General features: G+C 43.2%; 1 protein-coding gene across 10 annotated transcripts in view; it reads left to right on the top strand.

Annotated features, from left to right (window-relative positions):
- Positions 1–308: 308 nt before the first annotated feature.
- The window catches only part of LOC309809248 (CASP8 and FADD-like apoptosis regulator), a 91,896-nt gene continuing 68,836 nt past the window's right edge, over positions 309–23,368 (top strand). For 3 of the 10 annotated variants that reach the window (XR_014294832.1, XM_082630222.1, XM_082630224.1), the window contains exons 1-5: positions 821–1,073; positions 16,714–17,125; positions 19,473–19,578; positions 21,129–21,264; positions 22,125–22,210. Coding sequence is in view for 9 of the 10 variants with exons in the window: in XM_082630222.1 (XP_082486348.1) it covers positions 16,764–17,125; positions 19,473–19,578; positions 21,129–21,264; positions 22,125–22,210 (690 nt within the window). In the remaining variant the exon portion in view is untranslated. The other 7 variants (XM_082630226.1, XM_082630230.1, XM_082630225.1 and 4 more) reach the window with 7 other exon arrangements.

Raw genomic sequence — 23,368 nt, 5'->3', positions numbered from 1 at the left:
ACTAGATAATAGTATTTGACGCACATTTCCTGAGTTGTTTTGCAGATGTAAACCGCCCCCCCCCCCACGCCCGCTTCAACAGAAGGAAGATGTTAACTATTTGACGACCGTGAGCACAGAGCCCCAGGCCTCCTGAAGCCTAAGGACTGATCACGTTCACTCCTGTGACACCACCCCACTACCTCACCATCAGCCAATCAGAGAATTGTGCACGAGCTGATCACGTATCCTGCGACCCCCTCCACCCCCTACTTGGCTTTTTTTTTTTTTTTTTTTTCCCCCCCGGTACGCAGGCCTCTGACTGTTGTGGCCTCTCCCGTTGCAGAGCACAGGCTCCGGACGCGCAGGCTCAGCGGCCATGGCTCAAGGGCCCAGCCGCTCCGCGGCATGTGGGATCCTCCCGGACCGGGGCACAAACCCGTGTTCCCTGCATCGGCAGGCGGACTCTCAACCACTGCGCCACCAGGGAAGCCCCCCACTACTTGGCTTTTAAAAGTGCTTTGCCGAAACCCTTTGGGGAGCTCCAGGCTTTTTTAGGGCACGGGCCACCTCCTCTTCTTGCATGGCCTTGCAAAAAACCTTTCTCTGTTCCAAACTCCAAGGTTTCCGTTTGTTTGGCCTCACTGTGCTCTTGGGCACAAGAACTTCTGTCCACAGTTCTGTCCACATTTCTGTCCAGAGTGACAAGTAGATCTGCGTACTTAGGCAACCACCCAGAGTTCACAGCAAGCCCAGTCAGAGCGGGTGTAAACAGGAAACAGCAGGCAGGCGGGTTGTTGAACAGCACGGCAGTGTTTCAACTCAAAGGGCTGGTGAGTGGGGTGGGGGTGGGGTCTCTGGGTCTAACGCAGTGAATGTCAGACCATCAACCTTTTAGAGGGTTAAAGCTTTTGTACGATACGAGAGAAGACCAAGGTGAGCAAGGCGAGCGCATGCGGGACTGGCCAGCAAAGGCACATCCGCTTTCAGGCTTTCGGTTTCTTTTCCTCCATCTTGCCTGCGATTTTCAAATGTCAGAGGAGTGAAGTCTTGACGGGTCGCAGCCAAAGGAGAGCCTAGCCGCGGGCAGGACGGTACGTGCCCGCGCGGGACCCCGCAGCTCCCCACCCTCCCCAGCTCCCCGCCCGACGTCAGGCCCCGCATCCTCTCGCGTTCCCCGACTGGCGCTTCCTTGCACTCGGCCTGGGCAGGGGGTGCCTGGCAGGGGCCAGGGGAGGGGTGGGCCTTCTGGCAGGTGACTCAGTCCTGCCGATCTCTTATCTCCGATTTGCCCCGCGGGCACCAGGCGGGCCGGAGCGCCCCCGCCCCGATTCTCTGGAGGGGCGCTTGAGTCTTCCGGGATTCCGGTGCGGTCGGAGCGGCCGATCGCCCAGACCCGGTGACTCTCGCCCCAAACTGAAGCACTAGAAAACGGGCCGTGAGCTTTGTGGCAGGTCCCCGGTATCCTGCCTAAGGACACCGGGGACCTGCCTAAGAACATCCTGAGGGTTGCTCAATTCCGGGGGTGACCTGCTCAAAAGATCTGGCAGTCTTCCTTTGGCAAAGTTGATGAGAACTAGGACTTTTTGTGCAGTAGTGTGTCTTGACGGAAGCAACAGGAGAGACAAGAATTTTTACTCTCTGGTGAAGTAGGTCAGGGTTGCTATTTCTCAAAGCAGTGAGATGCGTATTTTGGCAAATTGGAAGAATAGCTTGCCTTGGGAAGGTTCGGAATGACTGACTGATAAAAGATTTTTTTGTAGGGCCTTGAAATAAACGTGTCCTCCCCGCCCCCACCCTTTTTCCCTTCAAAGGGTCTGGGGAATGTCTGGTCAGGGCATATTCTTTTAAATTATTAACAGCGGAATGCAATAGAACAAAGACCATTGAAATTAAGAACAAATTTTTGGTTCAAGTAACAGGAGTAAGTTCAAGGACTCTAAAGCTCTCGAATATTTTCATTTGTTGACATTTGAAATTTATTTACGAAACGAGAGGTAGTGCCAGTAGGGAACTGTTGGACACCGACAGGCCATGATAATCTAAAACTAAGACCAGACCGGTCTCTGGCAGGCTTGACCTGCTTCAGATAAGAGATTTCAGATAAGGGAAACTGAATTTTTGGTAATTTCCCTCCGGTGGTTCCCCTAAATAATCGTTAAAAAGTTTCATGGGGAGAGGCTAAAAACTTGGGCCAACCCCAAAATTAAAAAAAAAAAAAGAGAGAGAGAGAGAGACTCGGGTTTGGAAGGGACTTTTGAATGTGTCTGCTGTACAGAAGTTGCATTTTTAATAGTAATACTTATTTTACTTACAGCTTCTGGGTTGGACGTCCTGATTAAAATGGCTTTTCCTAACGACTTCTTGTTTTACATTTGTTTGTAACTGACACTTACACTTCATTTAACAGTATTACTACCTGGCACCCGCTCTCGAAGGTGAATCCACCTGCAGGCCTGCAGGGGCTGGGTGCCCCTTGCCCCCTTCCCGCTGGGAATCTTGCGCGACTGGAGTGTCGGGAGGGTAGTCGGCGGCAGTTTTTTCTGAGCGGTGGCCAAGGGCCGATTGGCAGCTGAAATGGAAGTAGGTTTGATCCCTGGGGGCAGGCGGGTCCCAGCCCGGCTCTTAGTAGGGTGGCGGAGCGCAGCGGCCACGCCCACTGGTTCCTGACCTGACGCAAGTAATTCCCCGCAATGCCAGGTGGGCTCTTTGCCCACACAAGGGAGAGTTTACTTTCTGGAGGGACACCCGTGTGCTCCTGTGGAGTTTTTAAGGTGTAGGGGCGGAGGGTTCTGGAGCAGGAAGTTTTGTTTGGGCTGTGCCTTCCTGGCAGGCTGCTGGGAGGAAGCGCACAGAGGCTTTATGCCTGCCTTGGAAGCCGCCTCTTGGCGCCTGCGATGCTCTCCTCCAGTTCCTGGTCCTGTCTGAAGTACAAGTACAAGTACAAGTAAGTCCCCTACATACAAACCGGAGCACGTTGGTTAAGTCCAGCGTTAGCCTAGGTACCCAACTAACACAATTGGGTATATAGTACTGTACTGTAATAGATTTATACTACTTTTCACATAAATAGTACATAAAAAAACACAAAAAATAAAGAAAACATTTTTAATCTTACAGTATAGTACCTCGAAAAGTTCAGTAGTACACTACAACAGCTGGCACAGGGGCTTGCATCGAGTGGACTTCCTGGGCTTGAAATAATGACACTGTACTACTGTACAGTACTGGACCATAAAGTATACAAAAGTATAACCACTTATCGAAGTGCACGGATGTATGCCAGACACCTAACTAACTTACGTGATTGGACACGCCAACGCACGTGCTCTGCTTTTCCGGAGCGTCAGGTACGAACGTGTCCGGCAAGGGTGGGCGAGGTTCCCGGCGGAAGCCGTTGGGAAGAGCAGGCGGCTGCCCGGGGGTGAATAGACGGAGAACCCTTTCTCCCGACCTGCGCCCCCTGCTGGCGTCGCCCTCAGCTCTGGGGGCGTCGGGGCACTGTCCCCTGATCCCGGCAAAAAAGGCTTGAGTCTCCCGCTTTCAGCCCGCCCTTGAGCCTCCTTGGGACTCACCCACAGCACTCCAAGTCGCCAGGAGTGTCTTTCGCTTTTTACAATCTCAGGAATGAATTCTCTTTGGTTATTTCTCCCTTACAGGACCCCAAAGGCTAATTAAACTCGTGTTTATGGACTGAAATGCCTCCTTTCCTTTAATTCAGTATAATTCAGTATAAATATATATTGCACTCTTCAAGGCCAGGCAGAGTTCTGGGTGCTGGGAACATAGAGATGGATCTGAACTTGTTTTTTATCCCCACAGAGAAAAAAATCACGGAGTGGTTGGGGAGACCCAGCAAAATTACCTGCAAAGTTAACTTGGATTCAAGGCAGCCTAGAAAAGGGTCTAGAATCAACAGTCTAGAATGGGAGGAGACCGGTTGGGCCAGGTTGGGGAAGTGGTAACAGGTTACAGAGTAAATCAGTTACATAAGAAACACGATGATTGAAATGACCTATTTCTCCTTTATATTCGGCTACTGCCACCTCCTCGAGAAAGACTTCACAACCATCCATAGAGGAAGTGAGGATTCCCTTCCTCTATACTTCCCTATACTCAGGGGCTATCTTTGCACTTACCATAGGATTGCATTTAACACTCTATATTGTAATATTTTTTCTCTTAAAAAATTTTCAGTCAAATTGTATTATAATTATCTGGGTTAAAATACATGCCAAGTAAATAAAGAAAGCCTGCAGGGGTCCATTCCCTAAGATAACCCAAAGTTGCAGTTTATTGTCTTTTCCAGACATTTATGCACTTGAATACAGTCTAAGTATTTTTTTTTAAATATGTAGTTTGCTCTCTTTTATTTTTCTTATTTTGTATGATGCTATCAGTAATCATGGGGATGTCTGAGGACTGTCCTACTTGAGGAAAAACTACTTTAAATTTTAGGCACTTTTGAGTCCATACTACACACAGAGGACTGGCCTGGAGGTTTGGCAAAATGAAAACTCTCACCCATAAATCTTAGAGTTTTAGAACTTGTGATAAGTGCAAAGGATACATTTTTAGCCAGATGTACTGGGGAGATGTACCTTTTGCTAAAAGGCCAGGGGATGTCTGGTGAGCTTGGCTGGAGACATTGTATTCTGTCTGTTCATGATGAGGTCCTGCCTGCTCCCAGGAAGCCCTGCATGGTGCGTCACCCAGCTTTTCAACAACAGCATTGTTACCCCCATAGAATTGCCAAAACTTCCTTTCACGGGCTTTGTCTCCTGGATCTAACAACCAAGTTCCAAGTATGGTTCTTACTCCTCCATATTCATTGTAGATTATGAAAGGATGAGTAGGCATTACACAAGTACAGGCCTGCTGGAGCTCTGTAATGATGACCAGTCTGTTCAAGGCCTAGGAGGGTGAGCTTGGTGATCGTGGTCAGCACCCACCACAGCCTAATGCAGATGAGTGGGAGCTTACCATATATGATAGTACTCAAGAAGAAAGTGAAAACAGTGCTATGAAGCAGGAGGAGATGACCTGATTTAGGAATCAAGACAACTTTAGGAAGAGATGCCTTGAAAGATGGTATAGAATTTCAACAGGCAGGGACTGAAAAGAGGGAAGGGGCTTTCCAACTGGAGGCAAGTGCTTGAGCAACGATGTTGGGACAGAAAAACACTGTCCAGGGAACACTGAGATAAGTGTCTTGAATTAGATTATGGGTTGGGCGGAGGAGGGGAGGTACTCTGAGGGGTTTGGGCTCTGTATGAGAAGTTTGCCCTAGTGAAAATAACTTTGATTCGGGAGGGGTGGGCCACTGCATGAAATGGATTTCTCTAGTGACTCTGCTCACCTGTCTGTATCCAACTAGATGATTCATGATCTCCTTTCAATCTTGATCTTTTCTCCTTCTGGGGTTCTTTCATTCCTTCATTTTCTGCAACCCGTATGCAGCTGTTACGAACCAGGGAAGTTATTTGAGGTAATGTTATGTTGAAATTTGTAGGAGTTTCCCTGAGAGTCATGGGGCTGAGCCTCATCAAAGAACTTTATAAAATATACCTTCTAATTTTATGCCATTTTATAATTGGGATCATCTACAGTTTGTGGGCAATTTGTTATAATTGAAATGCAGTGCTTGGGAAGCCAAACAATTTTCTAATGCATACTTTTAGCTGTTGATACATTATGTATCAGTAGCTAAAAGTGTGCATTAAAATTATTAAATATTAAATTAAAAAAATATTAAATTAAAAACTATGCATTAAATAATCTCAAATTGGAATGTGTTTATGCTTCAGCCTCAGTACATGGTCTTCTAGACTATGTTTCTGCAGCATTGCAGAAATCAGAACCCACATGATGATCTATTACTAAATACCTCATTTTAAATATTGGGGGAAAAGGGCACAAAGTGGCACTTTGTGCACTATCTTAGGGTTAAAATGCCTACAGATGTAGTAAAGATGGGTTCATTATATTAGCTGCTCGAATTGCTACACACAGAGCCCACACCCACAGGTTCCTGTACACGGATGGAGGAGGAGGAAGGTGGGTCCTGTTATGTTCAGGGATGCACTGAACTCCTAAGACGTGGTCACATTCTTTTTGCCCAGGATCATGTAACCCCTTCTCCTTTACCATTTTAGAAACTTCTGAGTGACTCCCTCGGGGCCTTCAACTTCATATCTCAGTGGGGATTTCCGGACACCTGAACGTTCAGGTTTGCATGCTGCTTTCTGCAGCTGGCAAGGCAGGCTTCTCCCCACTGTGGCTCAGTTTTGTAACGTTGCTGGGAAATTACATTTGCTTGCAGGCTGTGGCTCAGTGAACATGACCTGCTTTCAGGCATGCCATGACCAGAGCAGTACAAAGAATGGAATATTAAGTATGTCTGTCCTTGGATAGGTTTAAGTATGATGGGGACCAGTCATGCTGGCAGCTATCTACTGGGAACGTTATGTGTTTTCAATACCAGATGGTTGGAGGCAAAGTTGACATTCTCTGAGAAAGGCTGAAAAGCCTGATTTAACCACATTTTACTGTCACCTATTGGAGCTATGTTGGGTGCCACGGAGCTAGGTACACAATATGGTGGTGGAACAAAGGAGCTACTAACCAAGTCTAGATGAGTTCTTCCCAGGAAAGCTTTACACTTAGGAGACACTTCAGCTGGCCCTGCAAACCGAGTAGAGTTTTGCCAGGCAGGTAAGTGGAAGCGAGTAATCCAGGCAAATGTGCAGAGGCGCGGGAAAGAACTCCTTGATGAGGTTTGTTTGAATCTGAAAGTGCAAGGTGTGTGTTAATGAGAGTTGAATGCAGATGCTAGACCAGGAGGGGCCTTGAATACAAAGAAAATCAGAACCTACAATGGGAGATGAGGAATCACTGAAAGGTTTGAATTTAGGAAAGTGATTTGGTTCAGGCAAGAACTTCAGGAAGTTCATTCTGATAAGATCTGTTTGGAGATGGTGAGGCCATAGGCAGAGGGAACAGAAAGGCCAGGGTGAGAGATGGTGGATGCTAGGGCACACCCTCATTTAAGAAGCAGGTGCAGGGGCTTCCCTCGTGGTGCAGTGGTTAAGAATCTGCCTGCCAATGAAGGGACATGGGTTTGAGCCCTGGTCCGGGAAGATCCCACGTGCCGCAGAGCAACTAAGCCCGTGAGCCACAACTACTGAGCCCGCATGCCACAACTACTGAAGCCTGCGTGCCTAGAGCCTGTGCCCTGCAGCAAGAGAAGCCACAGCAATGAGAAGCCTGCACGCTGCAACAAAGAGTAACCCCCGCTCGCCGCAACTAGAGAAAGCCCGCGCACAGCAGCAAAGACCCAACGCAGCCAAAAATAAATAAATAAATTTATTTATTTAAAAAAAAAAAAGAAGCAGGTGCATAAAGGGTGCTGAGGAGTCAGGGAAGGTTAGAGGGGGACCGTGTAGAATACAGTGGTGTGAGATCAGCTAAGGGGGAAGAGTTTCAAGGAACAGGTCAGAATGCTTGGGTAAAAGAAGACTTCCATGTGACCTTGGATGTGGCCACTAGGAGGTCACCAAGGCCTCTAGAAGAACACTGTCAGGTGAGGACACTAGGGTGAGGAGAGTGAGGCACTCACCTCAGGCACAACATTTAAGGGGGTGCGAAAATCAAGATAAATTAATATTTTAATGCAAGATTTTGAAAAAATTGACATGAATGCAAAAGACGCATGATGAACAAAATATCAAAATTTTAAATAAAGACAGTATCCGCATTACTGATTCTTCCTTTGCTTCAGGTTCCAATATGGCCCTGAGTGTCATTGTGTAAAGGATGTGGGGCAGGGAGGATGCAGGTGGAGCCATATTGAGGAGGGAACTGAGAAGCTGAAGGAGCTGAAGTACACATTACAGTCTGCCTTTCTGAAATTCTAGCTTCACATGAAAGAAAGAGAGTGAAAGGCTGGTTGGTCTAGGGGATCTCAGGCTGAAGGGGTTTTTTGTTGTCTTTATTTTTAAGATGGAAGAGACTGAACATGTTTACAAGCTGAGGGGAGGAGTCCCTGAAGGTGGAGAGAGGTTGATGAAAGTTTAAGTGCAGGGGCTTATGGAGACAGGAGGGCACGGGAAGTGGATGGCCCTGGAGGACGAGGGACAGCAGGGGACGGGAGCAGGCTGCCGGAGCTCACTCTTGATCAGTGGCAAGCTCATCGATGAAAAGTGGCCCCAGTGTGTGGTGGTAGGATGGAAGAAAGCTGTGAGAGGGTGTTGAAAGGAGCTGACCGCAGTCCTGGAATAGCATGCCGAGCAGCAGTAAGGGGCCAGCTGAGGTTGAAGACTACAAGCGTGTGGGTTGATCTTTCCCCTCCGTTCAGCACGACTTCTCCTCTACATGTATGAGTGGTGGAGGCTCACCATCTGAGGATGGGATGTGGAGGTGATCATCCCAGTTTGCCCGGGACTGAGGAGCTTCCTGGAATATGGGACATTCAGTGCTCAAACTGGAAAGTTCTGGCACACCAAGGTGTTGCAGAGCTGGCAGTCAGGCGGTAAAAGGGCAAAAAAGGATTGAGGTGCTGGCCAGAAGAGGGTTTGTAGCACATGCTCTAGGTCCCATCTGGGGAGCAAAGGAAGTGAGGCCGTCAGCTGGTAGCGACTTACAAAACTCCATTTATTCGTTCATTCAAGTACTCATTGAGTGCTTACTAGGAGTCAGGCACCGGGGTCTGTGCAGAGGATCTAACCACAAAGAAGATAAAAATATTCTCATGGAATATCCTTCTCTGGTGGCTAAGGTCAGTTGGTGCCCAGGACCCACTCCCACCTCCGTCTGGAGGGTAGAAAACTACAAACTGCCTTTCCCAGACTCCTTTACAACCAGGATGTGAATTAAGGTGCATTTGGGCAAGATTTGTAAACAAGTGGGGTAGAGGCCAATAGCTGGCTGCTTTTGTTCATTTCTCTGCTGGCAAGTGTGGTGGTGGTGACGTGGGGATTTGGGCAGCAGCATTATGAAGTCCAGTCACCAGCTTTGGAGGAGTGGAGGCAGATGGGGTGGCAGTTGGCCCTCTGATCTCGGGGTCACTGCCCGAGGTGTTCTTGAGCTCTGTGCTACCAGTGATGGCCTCCTGCTTCCTCACTGCCTTGGCTGAGACAAGATCTTTCTGGGAGCCCTGGGAGTCTTTCTCAGAAGCTCACTCAAGGGCCCATTTCTCCAGCCCTTAACAGCAGTTTTGTAAGCACCTATTTCAATGTATTTCTACTCAAAATAACTGAAGTGGTTTCTGCTTCTAGCACCTGACACCCTTTCCATTAGCCAGTGGAAACGAACCCTGGTGACTTACATCTGCTTTGTTTGGTGTTTTCAGTGATCACTGGCAACTACTAGAGAAATGAAACTGGAACTGCTCTGGCTCTGAAGGTGGGGGACAGTTTGTACCATTGTGGAAATTCTGTGGGAGTGGAAAAGGAGAGACAGTCATTAAATTACAATTTGCCAGTGAGGGGGGTAAAAGAACAGGGGAATTCCTTAAACATTCTAAACACACATAGCTGCCAGTTTCCCCCAGTTAGGGAATACAGTAGGAGTGAAAGGGCGCTAACAGAGATAGTGGTCAATCTGGAGGACTGGGTGTTTGAAAGCAGGAAAGAGAAAGAATTGGGCTTGGGCAACTCCTTTGTCCCTGAGTGAGGTGAAGCCCTTGACTTCAGAGGAGGTGTGTGGTGCTGAACTAGGAAGTTCAGGTTGAGTGGGGCTGGTAAGTGGTGGGCACTATCCTTTCACCAAACTCTAAAGAACTTATTCTACCTGCCATCCCCCTCCCCACTCCTTCTACCCTATCCTTTGAACCATGTTAAGTAAAATCTGACTTGTTCTTTTTGATGATAACTTTGGGATGCCTCTAGCCTTTCTTGTTCTAAGGATTGTCTATATATACACCAAATAAGCTGTAAAAGCATTTTGAATGCTGTGAGATAGTTTCTATATGGCACACTCCGGTTGTTTTTTTTATGTAGTACTTGTTAACTGGACTGTAAATGCTGAGTGCAGAAGAGAGAGAGAGAAATGCCTTTTTCTGTTCAAAAACTTACAGGGTTTCCTTTTGGCTAATTATCGTTTTCTAATTTTATTGTACTGTGGTCAGAAAATGTGGTCAGAGGTATATTTATTTTACTATCTATATACCTGTTGCCGAGTTGATGAAGTAAAATGTTACAAATTCAGTCATTTCCCCTTTGTATTTTTATCTAGTCACATTCTGTTAATCCCTTTTAATGTTTTCAGTATACACACACACAAACACACACATATATTCCTAAACAATATATGGTGTTATTATTAACATTTAGGACCTTAATATAAATTAATTATATGGAACGCATGCTTTAGTAACTTTTTGCCTTAGCAAAAATATTTGTTTTGTTGTTTTGTTTTTTGTTTGTTTGTGAGATTCATTCATGGTTTTTCGTTTTCAGGGCTGTATAGTATTTCATCAAAGCACTGCGACATTTTATTCAATCTCTTCTTGGTAGACTTTTAAGTGGTTTCCATTATTTTGCTATACCATCTACTGCTGCCTGGAACATTATGTACATGTCTTGGTATATCTGTCTAAGAGTTTTAAAAGGGTATTCACTTAGGAATGAAATTTTCATGTCATGGAGTAATGAGTGCTCTCATCTTTACCAAGTATTGCCAAATGTTCTTCAAAGTGGCTATATCAGTTTATAATTCCTCCAGCAATGTAAAAGGTTTCATATCTCACTGTATTTTCTCTGACATTTGGTAACAGATACTAGCATTTGGCCAATGTGAAATAATATCTCACTGTAGTTTAAATTTGCATTTCTCTGAATACTGTTTTGGTTTGAATATCTTTTCATATGGTTTATGGCTGTTTGGAGTTTTCTTTTATCCTGGGAACTGCCTATTGCCTATTCTTCCCTTGAGTCGCTTGTCTTACGCTTATTGATTTGCAGAAATGCTTTCTACATTGTGGATACTAGTTCTTTGTTAATTAAATATGATGCGTTTGTCTTCTGAGTCTGCTCTTTATCTTTTTTTCATTTTTAAAAGGATGTATGCTTTTTATGTCTTACAAAATCATTTTTGTAATTGTAGGTTATAATAATATTCTTGGAGAATGTCTTCTAGAAATTTTATGTCCAGGACTTTAGTTCATGTGGAACTGACTTGTAAATGGTGTGAGGAAAGGATCCCAGTTTATCTTCTCTATATGTATGGATAACCAGTTGTCTCAGCACTATTTCTGGACATTAATGTCCTTTCCCTATTGACTTACAGGACCACCCTAGACATCTGTGTGTGGATCAATTTCTGAGTTCTCATCTGTGTATTAGTTGTTTTATTATCTATTCCTTGTCATATTACTATACATTTGTATTAAATCTTGATATCTGCTAAGGCAACTTCCTCCAGCTGGTTTTTCTTAAAGCTTATACTGGTTATTCTTGGCCTTTCTCCTTCATATCAGTTCAAAATTAGCTTGCCACAGTCCATGGCAAAAGTTTTTGGATTTGGATTTTTGATTGGGCTTAAATTTATAAATTCATTTGAGAATTGATATCTTGATGATACTGAGTCTTCTGTCCATGATTATTGTACATTTCTTCAATTATCTGTCTTAACTGAAGTCTTCAATAAAGTTTTATAATTTCTTCTTTAATGTCTCATGTATCTTTTGTTAGATTTATTCTGTATACCTTACAGGTTTTGTTGTTGTTGTAAATAGTATCATTTTTTCTTTGAAATATACATTTTCTTCCTGTTTTTTGCTAATGTACAGAGATGTAATTGACTTTTATTTATTAATCATATATCTCAAAACCTTAACCTCTTATGAATTCTAACATTTTGTCTGTTGGTATACTTGGGTTTCCTATCCAAGTAGAAAATCTTATTGCATGTGAAGAATGATAGTTGTTTCTTTGGTTCCGATGCTTATACTCTAACTAACCGTTTTTTCTTATTTTAGTGCTAAGCTCTGTCCTCTAGTACAATGTTGAATAGAAGGGATGATCATACGTATACTTGTCTTGAGCCTCATTTTTAAAGGAATGCTTCTAACATGTCACCATTAAGTATAATATTTGCAGTGGACTTTTCTCTTTTTCTCATAATTACTGTTGAACTATTTATAAATTGCTGCCTCATAAGTCCCTTGCTTTTAATCCATAGAGCATCGTTTTTAGAGAACTCATGTCTTTATTATATTGAATCTCCCTATTCATGAGCAAGGTAAAGCTCTCCATTTATCTAGATCTTTATTAATGTCTTTCCAATAATTTTTTTTTTTTTTTTTTTTTTTTGCGGTACGCGGGCCTCTCACTGTTGTGGCCTCTCCCGTTGCGGCGCACAGGCTCCGGACGCGCAGGCTCAGCGACCATGGCTCACGGGCCCAGCCGCTCCGCAGCATGTGGGATCTTCCCAGATGGGGCACGAACCCGTGTCCCCTGCATTGGCAGGCGGACTCTCAACCACTGCGCCACCAGGGAAGCCCTTCCAATAGTATTTTATAGTTTTTTTTCCTGTTAATGTCTTGCATATCTTTGTTAGAATCATTCCTACATGTTTTAATGCTATTGTATATGGCAAATCTTAAAGAACCAGCACTGTGGTTTTGAGTTGTTTTTTCTTTTTGCCCTCGTACAAGTTTACTTACTTTCTTAAATGCTCAACTATATATTTGAGCAAATGTTTTTTATGTTTTCTTTAGCATTTCAGTGTGTATTATAGCCATTTTTCTTTTTCAGATTGTCTCGTGCAGGGTTTCTCAATTTTGGCACTATTGACATTTAGGGTTGGATAATTCTTTGTTGAGGGGAATATGCATTGTGTAATGTTCAGCAGCATCCCTAGCTTCTATTCTCTAGATGCCAGTAGCACCACCTGGTGATGATGACCAAAAATATCTCAAATTTAACCAAAAATTGTCAAATGTCCCCTGAGGGGCAAAATTGCCCCTGATTAAGAACCATTGATTTGGCCTGTCACATTTCAGAAATTGCCCTTATCTTCTTGAAATTTTTTTTTTTAGTTTATTTTTTTTGGCTGCATTGGGTCTTTGTTGCTGCGCGTGGGCTTTCTCTAGCTGCAGCAAGCGGGGGCTACTCTTCGTTGTGGTGCACAGGCTTCTCATTGTGGTGATTTCTCTTGTTGGGAGCATGGGCTCTAGGTGCGTGGGCTTCAGTAGTTGTGGCACATGGGCTCAGTAGTTGTGGCTCGCAGGCTCTAGAGCACAGACTCAGTTGTTGTGGCGCATGGGCTCAGTTGCTCCGTGTCATGTGGGATCTTCCCGGACCAGGGGTTGAAGCCGTGTCCCCTGTATTGGCAGGTGGATTCTTAACCACTGTGCCACCAGGGAAGTCCCTTGAAACTTTTAAGATGCTTATTTTAAACTCTTTCAGATGTACGTTCCTAGGGTGTGAGTTTTGTTTTGTCTACTGTCGTGGTGATTTTTATGTTTATGCATGGTGAGTTTTAATCATGAGCTCACCTCCAGCAGAATGGATGTTTCATATCCCCTGGGCTGGGAAGTTGACCTTATAGGGTGGTTTGGAGTTTGCCTCTCAAGACCTTGTGGGCTTGACTTCTAGTAAAAATATTACAAGGCTTTTATAAAGGATATAACTTATATTACTGGAACCATAACAGATAATAAAATAAAGCTATAAACAGGATTATGAATAAAATGTGTGTAACGAAGACATATACTTACATGATGGTTATATGTAAATTATATATTTTAAATCTTTTTGTATTGTTTTTGCAATATTTATTTTTTGCTATTTATGGTGTCTGAAATGTTAAAAAGCGCCTTAAAAAATTTGTATTCAAAAAAAAAAAAGACCCTATGGGCTTCCTTAGTCTGAGAGTAATTTTTATGTTAATTTCTTGGTTTGGGTTTAAAAGAAACCCCAGCAAAGTAGTGATTATTTGGACTGTAACCCTACTTCTTCCTTTCATGCTCCCCTCTCTCAAGTGCCTATCACCTCTAGTCCCAATTAACTGTCCCCAACACCACCCCAACATATAAGCACTGGTATTTTGCTGCATCTGGTTGGCCTGGGTCAGCACAGGATCTGTAGTTTTCCTTTTGATATTTTCTTTGACTATGCCAGATGCTACCACCGAGTAATTTGGATTTTACTGCCAAACTATACCTCTGTTAGTACAGAGGGAAGACAGCATGCCTGTTCTCTTGCTGATTGTGCGTGACTGGCAGAAAGCAGCCTTGGGTGTAATGGCTGGAGGAAGTGAACTGAGCAGATAATATTTTTTAAAACATTATCTAATTTTGTTAGCTCTTGATGGCATGATTATATCACTGATAATTATGAATTACAAAAGTTTGTTACTGTTTTTATTTTTTTTGTTGTTGTTTTTTTTGCGGTACGCAGGCCTCTCACTGTTGTGGCCTCTCCCGTTGCGGAGCACAGGCTCCGGACGCGCAGGCTCAACAGCCATGGCTCACGGGCCCAGCCGCTCCGCGGCATGTGGGATCCTCCCAGACCGGGGCACGAACCTGTGTCCCCTGCATCGGCAGGCAGACTCTCAACCACTGCGCCACCAGGGAAGCCCTGTTAGTGTTTTTAAAAAGAGGGAATTGAACATTTCATTTCTAGTAGCTCTGGTTCTATTTCAGGTATGTTTGGTGAATGTAGATAACATCTTATTTCTTCTTGTGTTTACTTATTTTATACTTTCTAGTGTGTATAAATATTTTACAGGTTAATTTATAATAACAGCAACTAACAAAATTGTGACTTTTAGTGAATAGAAAAAGAACTTGACCTTCTTTTATGGAAACTAGTGGTTAGGTTCAAGTCCTGTTAGCCTGTGAGTGGAGTACAGATTTAGGCTCTGCAGAACACATAAAATTAGTATTGAGCTTTCAGATTAAAAAAAATAATAATAAAGTAGTCTGAGTACTAGTTTTTCTACTTTCAGTAAACAATCATTTATTAAATTTCATTTCTCCAGTTGTTTAGAATGGCCGTATTTAAGTGAGGCTTGGATGAATGAGCATGGGATTGGCATAGACACGCCAATACTTTTTAACAAGTCTACATTAACTAAAATGTCTGTTTTTATTAAGAACTCACCCATTTAGACTACTGGGGAGAAGGCCAGTGTGAAAGGTATGAATGAATGGATTTATTTTAAAGTCAAATATTAAAAATTTTTAAAAACCAAAATTTAAAATAAATGTAATTTTGTTAATTTCAGACACTAAAGTACTCACTAATATTTTCATTGATGGGGAACTCTGGAACTCTAGGGAAATTATGCTTCCTCTAAGAATCTTTCAATTTTTCTTATTTTTGACAGCAAGAGCTGTTTAACATCCCCTATATCCCTTTCTGCTTTGACTGCCAGGAAGCTTGGGACAAATTCAAGGTCTACTAAAATCTGTTTAGGTCTTTCTGGCCTGCATATTTGCATTGTATTCTTTATCCCTCCACCTCATTTTGACTTTCTACCTAATATTTTCCCCCCTTGTTCTCATATAAAATTTTTTTCTACTTACATGTTTTTATTGTAAGATGCCTCATCTTTTGTGAACTGAGATTGTATATAAATAACTAAAGTAGATTCAGTGTTCCTTTGAGTAAATCCTGCTATATAAATACATAAATATGCTTGTACACAAATATGTAGCAACAGTTAGCAACTTACAGTTAGGTTGTTTTCCAGTTATCTTTTGCTAAGATTAGCTTTTAACCTGAAATGCTGTCTGATAGAAACAGATAGGGTACTCTCCTAGAACATAAGAGCTTATTTAACATAAAATATGGCTATGAAACTTTAGACAGTGACCCCCATTTGCAACTTAAATTTTGAAAGAAAATAGGTTGAGTTCCAATGCAAGAAGTTTAGAATAGACCCATGGCATGAACTCCCCACCGTTCGCACCCAATTCCCAGACCTTTCTGCAGATCTGCTCAACCTCCTTCCTTCCACTGATACCATCAGGATCTCTAGTGATAATTGCCGTCCAACAGTGTGTTGTGAGTGCAGACTTCTGACTCTTCCAAGGGGCTCGAGGTCCAAAGAGGTGATCAAAACTTGACAAGGCCTAAGTTCAGCCATGGTGGCAGGTCCCATGAGCATTCATGATGATGCTGTGTAAAGGGCCTGGGTTTTGGGAGGATGGCAGCAGGTGTGAATGAAGGGTTTCAAAGCAGAACAACCGGAAAAAGGGGATGGGGTAGGGACAGAAACGTGTTTTCTCCCATCATTTTTGACACCTTGCAGAGGGTCCCCTTTGCTAAGATTTGTATTTGTTCAAGCCTACCGGGAGGTCACCGAAAAGGAGTTAACCCCTGTGACCTCAGTTTCTCTCATCCAGAAAGCAGCTTAGTCATTGGGCTTTTCCTCTTGCCCCACACCAAGGTCAATCATTTGCCACTTCATCATTAATTCCCTAGCAGTGATCTCCCCCTTACCACACTTTACATTCTGATAAGTTCTGATAAAGCACATGGGATTTTGGGGAAGTAATTTGTCTCTGATCTCATTTCCTTTAAAATGTAGGTTATCTTCTTTGTCTGTCTTGAATTTCGGGTCAGTCTCTTTGTCTACTGAGAGGATCGCTTTCTGTAGACTTAACAATATGAATTTAATCTGCTAGATTAGAGAGACCAGCAAGAAAGAAAGAGCCTATACCTAGAGTTTTAGGCAAAAGTTACTGTGATAGGAGGATTTTTAAAAATTCCCTTTTAACCACAGAACTCCTCCATTGGAAAGGATTCTGAAAGAAATGAAGAAAACCATCAGAAATGCAATCGGTAGCTTTATGGCCTTCTGTTGACTGGACTAGACTTTCCTTACTGCTGTTCCTTGGAATGACACTGTACAGGATGTCTGCTGAGGTCATCCATCAGGTGGAAGAAGCACTTGATGAAGACGAGAAGGAGATGCTTCTTTTTCTGTGCCGAGACGTTGCTGCAGATGTGGTTCCACTTAATGTCAGGGACCTTCTGGATGTTTTAAGAGAGAAAGGAAAGCTGTCTTCTGTGAGCTTGGCTGAGCTGCTCTACAGAGTAAGGCGGTTTGACTTGCTCAAGAGGGTCTTGAAGATGGACAGACGGACAGCGGAGGCCCTCCTGCACAGGCACCCACATCTTATTTCGGACTATAGGTAATTCATCAGCCCCTCCTGAGGCTGGACTGGTGGGAGGGAGGGAGGAGGTCTAGACTTCAGAGTCACAGAAATGAGGACAGTAGGAAAAGCAGCCTCATGACTTTCTCTACCCACTGATCCTCTTGCCATATCGATGTTACTTCATTCCTCTGAACTCTGAATTCTTAGGGCATGTCTGCTTAAAGTAATTGGGTAGAAGATCAGAATGAAAGAGGAAGGGATGGATGGTATGTGTTTGCCTGATGGGTAGAATGAGAGAGAGAGGAGTGACTAAGAGCTAGTACTCTTGCAGGCCTCTCTGATTGTGAGATCTGCTGTGTTCTTTGCTAGCCTGTGATGTCAGAGCCTGGTAATTTCCGGTTACTCAGAAAGGAAATAACAAGCCTGACAGCAATCTTCCTGACCTTTGTAGAGCTCTGTGATCCTTCCTGAACCCCCTCCGGTCTTTCCCCTGCTGAGGAAATTAGTGGGGTGGGCTTGCTTTCTGTGAGGTCCCTGTTCCCGAAGGCTCTGGGGAGCCCAGATTGAACGTTTCTTCAATTAACCATCTCTAGACCTCCTTCGGTTCAGGAGAGGAACGGCCACTGGAGTCCCCTCTAGTTCAGACAGCCTTTGAGTTGTTCCTTCCTCCTGTTCACATAATATTCTCTTGGAGGTTCAGAGGAGCACAGAAACCAGCGGAAAGGCTGCGCTTCTGGGGAAAGAAAGATAATTTGTAACCTTAAATCAGTGATTCCTTTTTCTCCAGACCACCAGCCTTTAGTTATATTGATAATATATATTTGGAGGTGATGTACATGATTAAAAACTATGTTAAAGAGAGTTGCAAGCAGTGTGACCCTTGGAACGTATATGAGATTTGAGGTCTAAAGTCCTGTTTGAAGCCTCAGAACTGTCAGTTACAAGCCACGTAGGCTGAGCCAGCCACTGACATCAGTTGGGCCTTCGTTTTTCTACCTGTGAAGCTAAAAATAATAATATCTGATTTCACAAGTGTGTTTGTGAGGATCGATTGTGATAATTTAGTATGTGAAGTACTTTTTAAAAATTATTATTATTATTTTAAATTATGTGAAGTACTTTTTTAAACTGGGCAGCACTCTACAAATATAAGGGTTTATTATTATTGTTGCTGTTATTCTTGATCATCTTCCACCTCTCCAACCATCATGATGTCATAATCTTCTTAAAACTTTTCGGGAGGCACTGACTGGGTTTTTGTGAATAAGTCAGGGGACTCTCTCCATCTCTTGTTTCCTTGCTGTGGTGAATGGAGGTGGTTCCTTTGGGCCTCTGAGTAGAGAGGCCTGGGAGTGCTAGATTCATTTATTCCTCTGTTGAGTGGGCTTTATTGTGGGTTGACCTATGCCAGGTGTTTGGTAAGCACTAAAGCAAAACGAATGAAGACTCTTCCATCCTCAAGAATATTAGAGTCTAATTGGGAAAACAGGCTTCTAAGTAATGACGGCAATGTCAAGGTAATAATGACAATCATGAGGTGTCCTTGGGAGCCCTGATAAAGCATGATGGTAACTCCAACTGGAACAGAGGTGGCTAAGTCAGGAGGGGCTTTCTAGACAGAGATATTTACAGACACAATCCCAATCTAGATGCCTTTTAACCTTTGAGTTCGGGCGTGGGCCAGGATAGCCCAGGTGTTACTTTGCTTCACAATCTTGTGACTCAGAGTATTGTCCCTGGATTAGTAGCATCAGTATCACTGGGGGTTTGTTAAACAGAGAAGACAAGATCACTTTGAATTCTATTTATGTCTTTCGTCTTAGTCATTTAGGTTCTTAATTTATTTCATTATAACTTCTGGGGGAGCTAGGGGATTCTTTGGGGAAGTTGTTTTTTTTTTTTTTTTTTTTTTTTTGCGGTACGCGGGCCTCTAACTGTTGTGGCCTCTCCCGTTGTGGAGCACAGGCTCCGGATGCACAAGCTCAGCGGCCATGGCTCATGGGCCCAGCCGCTCCGCGGCATGTGGGATCTTCCCGGACCGGGGCACGAACCCGTGTCCCCTGCATCGGCAGGTGGACTCTCAAACACTGCACCACCAGGGAAACCCTTTGGGGAAGTTTTTATTCTCTTGTTCTTTTCATAGCAGTTGTAAAAAGAGGTACCATCTCCTATTGAAAACTGGGGAACGGATAAATTTGCTTTTTGACTTCCCTTAAGATCTCCTCCTGGGGTGATCTAAGCTTTCTGTTTTCTTGGGGGCGCATTCAAATGGGGGCAAGAATTAGTCTTTTAACCAATTATTGACATAGAGGAGGCTTAGGCTCTTGGAGTTCTCACTAGGACTGGTCTCTGAATTTACTAAAGAAACTTATCTCGTTTACAGGGTGCTGTTGATGGAGATTGGTGAGGGTTTGGATAAATCTGATGTGTCCTCATTAATATTCCTCATGAGAGATTATATGGGCCGAGGCAAGATAGCCAAGGATAAGGTGAGTTTTCTTTCTTTTTCTTCGTTCATGTTCCCAAGAGCCTATTGGAAGTTGGAGGGGTGCTCTCTATGGTGTGAAGATAGGGAAACAGGTACTTAAGCAGGGAGGACCAAGTCGGGGGTGAAGGTGGGAAGGGAGAAGAGTATGGGTTTTATTTTTCATAGTAACATTGATGGGAAGAAAATTGGTTCATAAATTGAGAGGAAATAGAGTGATATCGGCTGGTGTGGCCCTGGGTGTTTCTTTCATCTTTGTATTTTATCCTTTATTTGTGTAAAATTCATAGGCCTGGCTTATACATCAGCTTCTCTCCCTGGTTTGACAGATCATCTGGGAGGGTTACGGAGTCCCTTCTGCTCATGCTGAGTAGAAACAGGAGGAAATGCCGGTCCACTCCCATCTTTGCTCTCTGACTCCTCAGCGGTCTCAGGGTCAGTGTGGAGTCATTAGGCTTCAGGGTAGCTGGGCAGGGAAAGGTCCTTGAGACTGATGTATCCAGGGAATGGCAAAAGTACAGATTTGGGGTTGCAAATGAGGTAGGGGTGAAGATCTTAGGGATGCTGTGATCGCTGGAAAAGTATATAAATTCCAGCTGGCCTTACTTCTGACCCATGGACAGGCCAGGGAAAGCTCGGGTCTCTAGTACGTGACAGTATGTCCACCAAGGACCTGCTTCTGAGGACTCTGGTAAATCATTGCTTAAGAATTTCCTCATGTTCCTTAATGATTGTTGTTTCATTTCTGAAATGTGGGAATATAGGGTGACAGTATGACCCCACCATCAAATGCGAACTGGGAAGGAAAATGAAAAAATACAACTCCTTTTTTGGTGTCCCCTAATCAACTTATTTCCCAATCATTTATGTAGATTTAATTATCATTATTAATTTAAAAATAAAGATAGCACATTAGTAACCAAATGTTAAACAGAAAGGAAGTAACACCAAAAGCAGTGCCTATTTCTGAAATATAGTTCTTTCACAATCCCTACGGTCCAGGGTGAATGAGTAGCAAAATACCCTAACCCTGTAATTTTGCCACCTCATGTCTGCTGTGTCAGAATGAGTTGGAATTTCCAGCATTGCTTAAAACATTTTAGGGACTTCAAAACTGTATCATTAGAATTTTTCTAGTAAAAACGTTTCCCTAGCTACCTTCTCACTTCCATTTTTCAGTAAAGCCCTCAGAGTTTTTCAGTATAACACCAGCCTGGCTTTTGGGAAGAGATTGAACTTGGGAGGATTTTATTTTCAGGCCTGCTCTCTCAATCCTTCCTGACACAAATGGCCCATGTATCTATCCCCAACCTAGGTACAGGTTGGCCCCCCAAAGACGTACCTCTTTTCTGAGTAAATTCCAGGAGTGTAATTTGCTCATGGCTTTGGAAGGACTATAAAACAGAGCGGTCTGGCTTAGGATCACTGAAGGTCACTGAAAGGGCTCCTCTGGTCACATTTTCTTGCTCTAATAAATTACACAGCCTGAGGTTTGCATATGAGGCCTAATAGTCAGCCCTACTGACATTTGTTTCTTGTTGGTGGTTCTCTTAGAGTTTCTTGGATCTTGTGATTGAATTGGAGAAGCTAAACCTGGTTGCTCCAGATCACTTGGATTTATTAGAAAAATGCCTAAGGAACATCCACAGAATAGACCTGAAGACAAAAATCCAGAAATACAAGCAGTCTGGTAAGCAGCATTTTGGCCTCTCTGTGGCCTAAGGAAGTATCTGTGCATAGTGGGTTTCATTGGTAGAGACCCGTGTGTTGGACGGGTGGATGGAACAGAACCCGAAGGTCCACAGCTCCCACCAGCCTGTGGCTAGAGATCAGAACCCTTTATATCCTCCATACCCCCCATCTGCTAACTTCATCACCCAGCACCCCTGACCACACAGTCTTGGCCCTCTGCAAAATGCCGCCAAGCAGTTCTTAACATTCTGGTCTTCAGGAAAGAGTCTGCACCCCCATTTTCTGTACTGGCTGGTGGCGCTGTGGGCACTCAGGGCTTTTGAGTCTATGCTGAGCCCTGCTGCCTTGCTCCAGAGTTTGGCCTGACTTGGGATGATATCCTATCACTGGGGTCCTACAACTGCCCTGCATACGTCTCCAGTTGCACAAAACCTCCTCATGCAAAAGGGCATCTTTTCTGCTGAGAACCCCTCCTCCCATAAAGGGGACCAGCGCACCCTGGCCTTCTCTCTCATGGCACCCCTACCTGTTGTCTTTTAGACTCACACTCAGCGTGGGCTCTGCTAGCAGTCTACTACCACCACAGGGCATGGCTGATACTCAGTGATCTACACACAGCCCTGCCCCCCCCACCCCCCAATGGCTGATTCAAGATCAAGAACAGGAGTAGCATTTTTAGTCTGTTCTTAATGACATCGATAGAAGAGTCATCTGATCTGATATTTTGAATTCAGTAAGGTGGCTGGAAAGTTTAGGGTATTTTGAAAGATTATGATTGACCATGAACTGAGCCAGTGTTGAAGATTCATTTGATGATAATTTGTAAATCTTAACTCAGAGCCTGTCTTCTGCTTGCAGCTCAAGGAGTGGAAACAAATTATGTAAATGCTCTCCAGGCATCTCTGCCAAACTTGAGTATAAAGGATCCTTCATATAACCTAAGGGTGAGTCTGGAGCAAATGTGTGGAATCCCAGCATGAAACAATTTCAGAACTTTGATAAAAATGTACACATTCTCCCAGCATGTACTTCGTTTAATATCTGAAAAAAATTGTGACAGAAATGTGCATTTGTTTTAAAATATGTATACATTCTTATAATTTCAAAGCTAACATGTGTTCATTGAAATAATTTGGAAAATACAGAGAAATATATATAAAGGGAAGAAAATAAATCACCTCCATGTTAACAGTTATTCCCTTCTAGTCTTTTTGTTTTCCTGTGTGTGTATCTACATATACAAACATTTTTTTCATTGTTCACTTGTTCCTTTGAAAATTTAGCTTCTTAAGTAAAAATAGGTAGGACATGCCCATGGACAAAGAATTCAAAATGTGCTAAAAGAATTTTTAAAGTATATTTCCTCTTACCCCAGTTCCTTTCCCCAGAGGCAGCTATTGTTAACCATTTTCTTCTATCCAGAGATAATCTATCATATCACATATCATATTTAATTTGTATTTTTTTCTTCTGTACAAATGGTAGCACGCTATGTCCACTTGCTGATCTGAGAACTCTTACAAATTGTTTCGTATGAATCATACGGGACTGCCTTTATTCAATCATTGTTTTTAATGATGGAACATAGTTTCACTTTCTAGATGTATCAGTATGTTTAGCCTTTTCTTGTATATGTGGACTTTTAGATTATTTGCAACCTTTTGTTATAAAACAATACTTCAAAATAAATATCCTTGTATTTACCTCTCTGTGCATTTGCTTTTCATTGAGCTTCTTTTAATGATTTCAACAAAAGTGTTTTTGTTGCTGAGTGATGTTACTGAGTGATTGATTTGTGACCATAAATAATATGTAGTCACTTCTGGTTGTTGTGTTGGTCAGTGGTGCAAGGTTATCGTTAGAACTGTGCTTCGGTTAATCTTTTATCTTGAGAAGTTAACCTTAGTGTAATCTCATCCTCATCCTCATTCCATATAAGGATATGTGGAATTTGTAGTCAGGACTTAGACCACAGTTTATAATCTGTGATTAAATCATAAGCACTTTCATAAAAGTGTGTGATGAACATATTGACTATACCTGTCATAAAAATAGTTTTGTGGAGAATATAATCTGTAAGAGATACCACTAAGCAATAGAAT

The sequence above is a fragment of the Mesoplodon mirus genome, assembly GCF_964341445.2.
Source record: "Mesoplodon mirus genome assembly, chromosome: 8".
NCBI lineage: Eukaryota > Metazoa > Chordata > Mammalia > Artiodactyla > Ziphiidae > Mesoplodon > Mesoplodon mirus.
The sequence above is the reverse complement of the archived record's forward strand: the minus strand, read 5'-3'. Positions and strand labels throughout refer to the sequence as shown.